This window comes from Solea solea, chromosome 2 (genome assembly GCF_958295425.1).
Source record: "Solea solea chromosome 2, fSolSol10.1, whole genome shotgun sequence".
NCBI lineage: Eukaryota > Metazoa > Chordata > Actinopteri > Pleuronectiformes > Soleidae > Solea > Solea solea.
Window position 1 is genome coordinate 1,815,020 of NC_081135.1, and position 9,685 is coordinate 1,824,704.

The 9,685-nt window shown below is 44.6% G+C and overlaps 1 protein-coding gene across 3 annotated transcripts in view; it reads right to left on the reverse strand.

Annotated features, from left to right (window-relative positions):
- The window catches only part of nrp2a (neuropilin 2a), a 70,442-nt gene extending 61,372 nt beyond the window's left edge, over positions 1-9,070 (reverse strand). For all 3 annotated transcript variants that reach the window (XM_058612364.1, XM_058612366.1, XM_058612365.1), the window contains exons 1-2: positions 9,049-9,070; positions 4,266-4,443 (exon numbers count right to left, since the gene is read on the reverse strand). In XM_058612364.1, the coding sequence (XP_058468347.1) occupies positions 4,266-4,443; positions 9,049-9,055 (185 nt within the window). In that variant the 5' untranslated portion in view covers positions 9,056-9,070. The remainder of the gene's footprint in view (positions 1-4,265; positions 4,444-9,048) is intronic.
- Positions 9,071-9,685: the final 615 nt, after the last annotated feature.

Below are 9,685 nucleotides of genomic sequence, written 5' to 3' on the forward strand. Positions count from 1 at the left end.
ATGGCAGATTGCATTAGAGATATGGGCCTGATATTTCATCTAGCCTTTATTACATTTACTTCACATCAATCGGCTGCAGCCCTGAGGTAAGAGCTATTTGGCACGCGGCCGGACTCCCCCGGAATTAAAGTGCCACCTCAGACGCAGTCGAGCTGCGGTTCTGCCAGCGCTCTCCCGCCACTCAGACTCGCTCCGTGAGGGACACATCAGCAGCTGGACGGGGGGGACATTAGTCCACCCTCACTGTGTGTGCTGACCGAGCACTTCTCTGCGTTTTTATAAGGCCCTAAAGTGTGGCCCCGGGGGGGGGGGGGTGTGAGCACCATCACACAGACAGGATGCATGCTTAAAGAGGGATAGTTCCACTCCAGCCATCTACACCTGCTTCAGTCTGCAATATCTATCTCACCAAACTAAAGTCTGCAAACCAAACCAAACCCCATAGAGAAAACTGCTGATTTTAGCTCCAATTGACCCAGCGGCTGCAGGTCTGCCGCTGCCTCGTGTGGTCACTTTGTGCCACTGAGGTTAATCTGAGTGAAGAGTTTTAAATGCCGAATTCACAAAAATAACATATAAGAAGTGAGTGACGAAAGCGACGGTGGATGAACGACTCCTGTGCGCTGTGGCGTAAAATCCTCGATTTTCTCTATGGACTTTGGTGCGCGAGAGCGAGCGCTTTACAAACATCGGTTTTCAGGCCAAAAAAAAGCACCAAACGTTATTCTTGAGACATGACGGACTTAAGATGATGTGAATTTTATTCTACGAATCCTCTGTCACTCTGTTTTCAGTGAGATTAACGCCAACTATCCCTGTGAGTGTGCACACGTAAGCGTGTCCACTGAAAACACGTGTCCATTTACAGCCTTTATATCCACGTTATCACGTCTGAGCCGTGTTGCCGCGATCAGCAGTCGACACCATGTTTCCCCCCCCTGTAAGTCCAGCTGTCACGCGGATTTCCAACCTGGACCGAGACGGCGAGCCCTGCGCCGCTGCACCGCTGCACGCCTGTGGCTCCCTTCAGCCTCACACACACACACACACACACACACACACTCTCTGCCGTGCCTAATCACACAGGCCAGAAAAGGAAGAAACCCATAACATCACTACAGGGTTGGGATCAATCGAGGTAAAAAGCGTAACATGTGACGATATCTCGCCGCACTCCGGCTCCTTTCAACCTCCTGCTGCTGCTGCTGCTGCTGCTGCTGCTGCTGCTGCTGCTGCTGCTGCTGCTGCTGCTGCTGCTGCTGCTGCTGCTGCTGCTGCTTTTTCTAAAGCCGGAGGGAAAATGCTTCCAGCATGAAACACAGGAGGGCAAACACATTAGTTTTTAGAGGTTATGCATAAATAAATGTTGGCACAATCTCACATTTCTCTAATGGCCCTTTAAAATGTGGGGGTTATCGCTGGAAGGTCGGAGAAGTGGACGACTGAGGGGAGCGAAAACGCCGCGGCGGAGATTTAGACCTCATTTAAAAACGGGTGTAAACGGGTTTGTGGGAATGTGTGTAATCTGTGAGGAAGAGGATTAGGGCCATATGGGAATATTATTTGGAAACAAATAACAGAAATGTGACATTAAAGTCAGAATTCTGAGAAAAACTTCAGACTTTTTCTTTTGAATTCTGATTTTAATCTCAGAATTCTGGCATAGTTTAGTCAGATTCTTTGACTTTCATCTAAAATTTTGGACTTTTTTCCCTCAGAATTTTCACTTTAATGTCATAATTCTGGCATCTTTTGTCAGAATGACGACTGTAATCTCAGAATTCTGGCATATTTTCCCCCAAATTTTGTCTTATTTCCTTATTTTATCTCGTTTGCGAAAGGATTTCCACACGTGTTCCTAATCCTAGTCTGTAAATGCTGTGAGATTGTCCCCGAGCTTCAGTCTATCTCATCCTCATACCTCAAAACCTACAACATGTCCTTAAACTGTCACGTGAGGATATAAAAGTCACAAAATGCCAGGCTGCGTACGTGCGAGTGTGGACACGACGAGGAGATAAAAATAAAAGAAGCAGGAAGACATTTTGAAGAAGAAGAAGAAAAAGAGAAGGAGGCGCAGCTGCTACAACGGTCACTTCCCTTTTATCTGAGACGAGAAGAATCTGAATCATACGCTCTTTTAAACGATCACGAGACTCTTTGTCAAACACAGACCTCAGAGGTTAATCCGTGAAATTAAAAGAATTATAATTATAATCCCACGAGAAAAATGAAAACTTCCATGAACGACCGTGAAGGTAAACACGTGTCACGTGTGTCGTGTTATTTGATGTTAAAACATTGCAAAATGACCTCCCTTTAGCAGCGAGTAGTACCGCAGAGTCACACACACACACACACACACACACACACACACACACACAGAGAGCAGCAGCTGAGCTGTTGATAAGCTGTTCACCTCCTCACAGCCTGAGGCGTGTGCGGCGCAGACGGTCGGACGGAGAGAAAACTCAGACTTCTCCACGGAGGAGGTTTTATTGGGATCGTCTTTTTTCCGCCTGGAGGAAGCGAATGTTTGGCCTGCACACACACTTCCACTCCAGCTCCCGTCACCCTCCGTGTACCAGTGGGACTCAGGTGGGACATATGAACACATGAGTCACTGCACAAAGGGGGCGGAGTTTTTTTTAACCAAATTCTGACTTTTTTCCTCAGAAATTTCACTTTATTTCCTCAAAATTCTGTTTTAATCTCAGAATTCTGGCATATATTCATCCAATTCTGACTTTTCCCCACAAAATTCTGACTTAAATATCCAAATGCTGGCTTGCAGAATCATGTCTTTAATCTCAGAAATCTTGCATTTTTTCACAGAAATTTCACTTTTTCCTTAAAATTCTGTCTTGCATCTTCAAATTCTAGCATATTATTCATCAATTTCTGACTTCTTCTTCTCTTGATTTCCACTTTAATCTCAGAATTCACAGAATTCCACACACAAAATGACACTTGACAAAGTCATTTGCTTCTGTTAAGTCTTAAATCCTGTACCTGGTCTGAAGTCATGCTTGTTGGACGTGAGGAATTCAAGTTAAATTCACGTTACTGTGACATATTAAGAACAAAGTAAAGGGGGAGTGTCCGTGTCTCAGGCAGCTTGTCAGCAAAGTAAAAGCAACTACACTGCAAAAAAACCCTGAACTATGCCTTTAACCAGAGGGAACAGAATAATCGCTGAGTCATGCGACTCATTCTTTGTGTGAATTCACCACAACACGACTGGTTCTCGTGGAAACTGGGTCGTTTTCCTCTCTTTTCTCCGCACTGCTGAGGTTGTGTGCCGCAGACGTGCCCTTGAGCAAAGGAATTTAACTCGTTTAAACTCCATTACCCCGGAGGCGGCAGCATTAACAGGCTGTGGCTGCACTGGGCAGCCTCCAGGACATTATGTGTGTGTGTGTGTGTGTGTGTGTAATGGTGAGAATGTGTAAGAAGCGATTATTTCACAGAAAGAAAGAGAAACCACACGACTACTTAACGGCGAGGGATTATTGCGAGAAAGATTAAGAAGTTTGCTTGTTGTGGTCAAGACAAAACCACTGGCACTGGAGTTATTACACAACAACTAAACATCACTGTGTTTCAGGAGGAAATGACTGCGGAATAATGAAAATGTCAACACCAACCGTCGCTCAACCAGAAGAAAAATAACAACAACAACAACAACAACAACAACAACAACGAGGACTGAAAGTCATGAAAGGGCCCGCGCAGTGCCGCAGTTCTCGGACCTCACTCCGTCTTCACTTGTATTCGTTAACTCCCTCAAAAAAGATCGAAAAACCACAGAATAATAACAATAATATTAATAATGATAATGATAACTGTTCACTCATTTATGTAGAATGCAAATCGAAAAATTTCAAAACCAAGTTTCGGGAAATTTGCTGGAACTCAATTTGGCCCCTGTTTTCAACTTAAGGGGGCGCTATAGAGCCCTTTAGCGATACACGGGTCCTCGAACTATGCCAATATCGCTTTTTCACCAGACCTGACCTCCGTGCCAAGTTTCAAGAGTTTTAAACCACGTTAACCTCCTCAAAAATGACCGAGAATCCACGGATATAATGATAATCTGAAGGATAACACTGAAGGTTTAATGATGACAACCAGCTGCAAGAGTCAGTTGCAAGAGTTTGTCTAAATACGTCAAGTTTCAAACGTTGAATCCAGCAAGAAGCAGGCGGTGGTGGGTGGGTGAGTGGGTCTGTGTGAGTGGAGGGTTAGAAGGTTCCCGCTCTTACTTGCAGTCCAGCCTCTCGATCTCAAAGTGTGGGTTGAAGTTGAGGACGATGCGCTGCGACGGCTCCGGTGCCGTGATGATCCAGTGGCAGTTCTGGTGCGGTGGATACTCCAGAGGGTAACCGGGCGAGGTGATGTAACCCGCTTCACTGGCGTCCAGGAAGCCGCCGCACCCCGAGGCTGTCGGAGAGAAAAACACAGAGGAAACGCGTCATTCTACAGTCTTTTGGTCCAGCAGCCAGTTTCCAAACTGAGATATTTAGCTGGGCCAAACATTTTCAACAGCCTGTAAGCAAGAGTTGACAAATGTACACAACGTACGTCAAAAGCTGCACAAAAACAGTAAAAGAACTTTATCTCCACACAGTCTGAGACACCAGCAGTAATGTTTTCCACTTTAAAATAAAAATACAGTCCTTTTTACACACCTCAAAGAGCTCAAACTTGTATTGTATTAGTAACTTCTGTCATATTTGACAAGGGTTATAACTCAAAGAGCATCAATTCAAAAAAAGGTGCACAATATGAGCAACAGCATTTGTTTTTCTTTGAAATAAGACAGACATTATGTCACATGTGAGCCATAAACGTCGATCCAACACAACAGGATTTCTGTATTTCTGGAGTGACCACTAGCCGGGACACTCAGACATTGCTTTTGGGCCAGATTTGGCACACGGGCCACCATTTGAATCCCATTTTGTGAACACAAACAACGTAACAACAGCGCATGTGTAGAGTTAAAAATGAAAACTGTACCAAGTGTGCGACTGATTTAATGTGAAACACATACGACCGTCCACGTGTTTTCAGAGGAGCGGACGTTTTCTGCCGCCAGGGACAAATGAGTCGGGATCTTTGAAAGGTTTCAGAAAATCTTACACAGACGAGCTTTAAATCGCTGCAGTGACGCTGTGATTCGTCTCCGTTTCATCGAATAAATAAATGATAAGAAAATAAATACATAAAAGGACAATGGTGATGTTTACTTAAACCTCATTATATATACACCCCCACATATATATGTATATATATACATACACACACATATGTATATATGTATATATATATATATATATATATATATATATATATATATATATATCCCTAGTAAATGTAGGAGGAGGAGGAGAAGGATGAGAATGATGATGAGGAGGAGGAGGAGCCTGGCCTTCCTTCACCTCGTCTGTGGATGAAGATGTGATGAGCAACAAATGAACAGTAAAACAAAGAAAAGCAATTTAGGAGAATCAGTGAGGAGGAAATTGGAAAAACTTGTCCATTGTGGATTCTGTGAATGTGAGTGGGAGCAGCACGCACACACACACACACACACACACACACACAAACACACACACACACACACACACACTAAAACAATAACAGATCATCACACACACACACTCTCTCCTCCACACCCAGCCTCTTATCTCCCTCGACTCCTCCGTTGGGAACGTTCTCCAGGAGTAATTGTTGCTCCGGCAAACCCATCTGCAAACATTAGGACACATTCCCTGATGCTATCGCGCTCTCCCAGGAACAATAGCCTGCCAATGGCATCGCTCACTCATGATTCCACAGGAAGTGACACGCGCAGTTGTCTAGTTGGGGTTCTATGGAGGTCACACCCCCCACCCCCCCCCCGCAAACACATCAACTCATATGTGCATACAATAGCAACAATGGCTCTTTTATTACACAACCGTGCAATAAGTTTACGGGCGCAGAGGCGGAGGACGTGGTCTCCATGACAACGACGACGTGAGCGCCGGGATCTCCAAATGTACGAGTGGTTTGTTCATATCAGCAGCAGATGAGCGGGAATATGGACCAAGTCACGCAGAGAAGAGACAATAAAAGGACTTTTCTCTCTCTGAGACTCATTTACGAGGTTTCTTGAACGCATCTTCACACAGAACGGGAAGTCTTGTGCCGCGGGATCACATTTGTGAAGGTAGTCGCGCCAGAACTGAGTAATGGACGGCCGTTCAGACTGAGTTGGTTCATGATGGAGCTCCATCTACGTCTACGACATTAAATAAAGTCAGGGAGGAGGTCGGTAAAGTCGGGCCACTCTCGCGATCGACGCAAATGCGGAAAAAAAAAGGTGATCCCGCAGCACGAAAAGGAGCAGCTTCAAGATGCGTTCAAGGCACCTCGTAAATGTCCTCAGTGCTGCACACACGCATGAAGAACTACTGACTAAACATTTGCTGCTTCTGTTTTTATGAACACAATCATTTATAAAAACAATCGTTTTATTTTTTCAGCTGTTTTTCTGAGATGAATTCTGTCCAGAATGTTTCTATAAAAATAAAACTTGATTATTATTTTTTTTAATTCAGGAATGTCATCGAGCGTACAACACATTATGCCCCAATTAACATGTGTCATATTATTCAGGACAAGAAAAGCATAAATAATAGAATAAAGGAGATATGGAAGACGGGCATGAGCACAAGTTTAACAACATATACTGTTTTATTCCTGTTTTTTCAGTCTTGCGTTTAGTGACGTTTAGGTTTAGATTTGGACCGAAATCCGACTAAAATATTCTGTTTTTATGAACATGCAAGTGCGACATGTGACGTACGAGTTTAACAGGTTTCATCACTCGACAAAGAGGTTGATATACGTTTGTGTGAAAGCATCAATGAAAGGGAGATGAAACTAAAAAAAATAAACAACAACAACAACAACAACAACAACAACAACAACAGCAGCAGTGAAGGCTTAAAGTGTAATAGAGCCTTCAAGTGTTGACATTTCCAACGCCTGTTGTGCTTTAAAAGCCACACTTAAGATTCTCTGACATTTGATCGAGCTGAGATCACCACACACACACACACACACTCCTGTGACCATGTGGGCCACAATTACAGGTACAAGCTGTTACACAACAATGACACACGGGTTCAGATGATGACACACTCTTACACACACACACACACACAAATACATACAGAGGAGCTGTCAATCACGGCGGAGGAAAAAATAGCAACCTGGGACATTTTAAAAAAGATCGAGAGGATGGAAACACATATTTATACACACACACACACACACACACACAGACGTCTCTTTATCTGGCACGTGTGTGTGTGTGTGTGTGTGTGTGTGTGTGTGTGTGTGTGCGCAGACAGACACTCATTGTTGGAGAAGCCTGTGGAGGGAACAGTGTGCAGGAGGCTATCAGTGCAGAGCCTCTGCAGATTAAGCCGTTCAGGGAGATTCCTGCAGCCTCAACACTTTTTTCTTTCTTTCTTTCTCCCTGAGCTGCCCATTCAGCTTCCTGTGAGGAGGAGGAGGAGGAGGAAGAGGAGGAGGAGGAGGAGAGACAGTTCGGAAGGATTATATCAGGACGAGGAGTGAATGGAAGATGACTGAAGATTAGTATCCTGAATAATCTTCCATAAAACTTCCTAAATAAGGTCGTTATAAACCCCAGGTCACTAGGACTGCATGTAGGTGAGATAAACGGCACATGAATAAAGAGTTCACATGTAAGCGACGGTGAGGTTATAACGTTATTATTATTATTATTGTTCATAATTAAAATCTATGATTTAGCACACACTATGGACACATGTGTGTCTTTACAACACTGTGGTAAACAAATGTTGTGTCTCTGTGTCGTTTGGGGTGAAACGGGTTCGAGTTAATTCACGTTTTAGCCGCTCTGATTATGAAAAGACACAGTTTTAGTCTTGTCCACTTGTGTTAAAACGTACACACAGAAGCTTTGAGAGGATTCCAGTGTCTTTCTCTTTATTTTCAGCACAAACTATCGTCAATCTCATGGATTTCCTTGATATTAACTAACCTGAGCAGTTCAAAGGTCACAAAAACAACAGGAAAACGGTTGATTTTGTGACTTCTGACTCATTAACTTATTAACGGTTATTCTACAGCACATTCACCACAGGTGCACCTCAGGGTTATGTGAGTGTGTGTGTGTGTGTGTGTCGTAATGTTGTTAGATAAAAGAGAGGAGGAAGAGGAGGAGGAAGAAGCGGGAAGATTGATGGGTGAGGGCGGTGGGTCGGGTTAATGTATGACGGGTGGGTTTGTCATCAGAGGGGAGGGAGAGAGGGGAGAAGAGGAGGAGGGAGGAAGAGAGGGAGGGAGGAAGAGAGGGGAGAAGAGGAGGAGGGAGGTGACAAAAAAGTGATGAGGAAGGAGAAAGCTGGAGAGAGAGCGTCTGACGAGCCTCATTAAGACATGCCTGATATCCAGCAGCTCCCTGTTCACACTGACCCCACTGAGACACCTCTGTCAGTCACACTGTGTGTGTGTGTGTGTGTGTGAGTGTGTGTGTGTGTGTGAGTGTGTGAGTGTGTGTGCGTTCACTGCAGCGCACACACACACACACACACACGCTGCATGACAGTGACACAGCAGCAATTTGTGAGAAAAACTTTCTAATTACACTGACAGATGTGTGTGTTTTCTCCTAATTGCTCGGATATTCTTAGCAATTAGTGCACAGAAAAGTGTGCATATACCATGTGTGTGTGTGTGTGTGTGTGTGTGTGTGTGTGTGTGTTTCTTTGGGAGAACAACGTGTGGTGTTGGGGGAATAACACGGGGGGGGGGGAGCACTCAGGAGCTGCCAGTGAGCTTCATGAATTACACTGTCTCTTCTACTAGAGGAGCCCATCTGTCTCCACACACACACACACACACACACACACAGTGACACTGCTGTGTGTAATAGGTTTTTTGCTTCCTGTACGGTGCAAACACACGTGACACTTCAGCATCAGTAACAGATAAACCATGAACCTGTCATGTACCGCTTCCTGCCACCGTGAGGCAGTCACGCACGCGCAGACAAAGAGCTCAGTCCGACGGGAAGCAGCGACGAAGAAGAGAGTCGTCGTCGAAGATCTAGAAAAGACACGGAGCGTCCACATGACGGCAGAACTTCTGTGGGAACGAGCGTCCAATCGCGGACGAGATTCACCCAAAAATATTCAGATTTCACGTAGAAAATCAAGCTCACACACACACACAAATACAAGTGAGAGGATTTACGAGCGTCGCTGAAGGCATCACTGTCGAGACGCAGCGCCCCCACCAGGCTGGTAACCTGCTACACCTCGCTTACAAATTACAATCTGAGCCATGTATTTTTTTAATGGATATAACTGAAAGATTACGTTAGACAGGTTTGTGTATGGACATTCCACCTAGAGCTGCAACTAACTATTGTTTTCACGATTCTTTGTTACACGGAGCAAAGAAACAAAGAAAATCAGAACTTGAAACAAGCAGGAAATCTGGTTTTAATCGTGAAAATAAAATTCACTGAGCGATCGATTCATAATCGAGTCATCGTCTCACCTCTTGTTCCGCCATTTCAAGAAAGTGGGCCGAGTGCTGAGAGAGGAGAGCGAGAGTGGAAGTGGGAAGCGAGCAG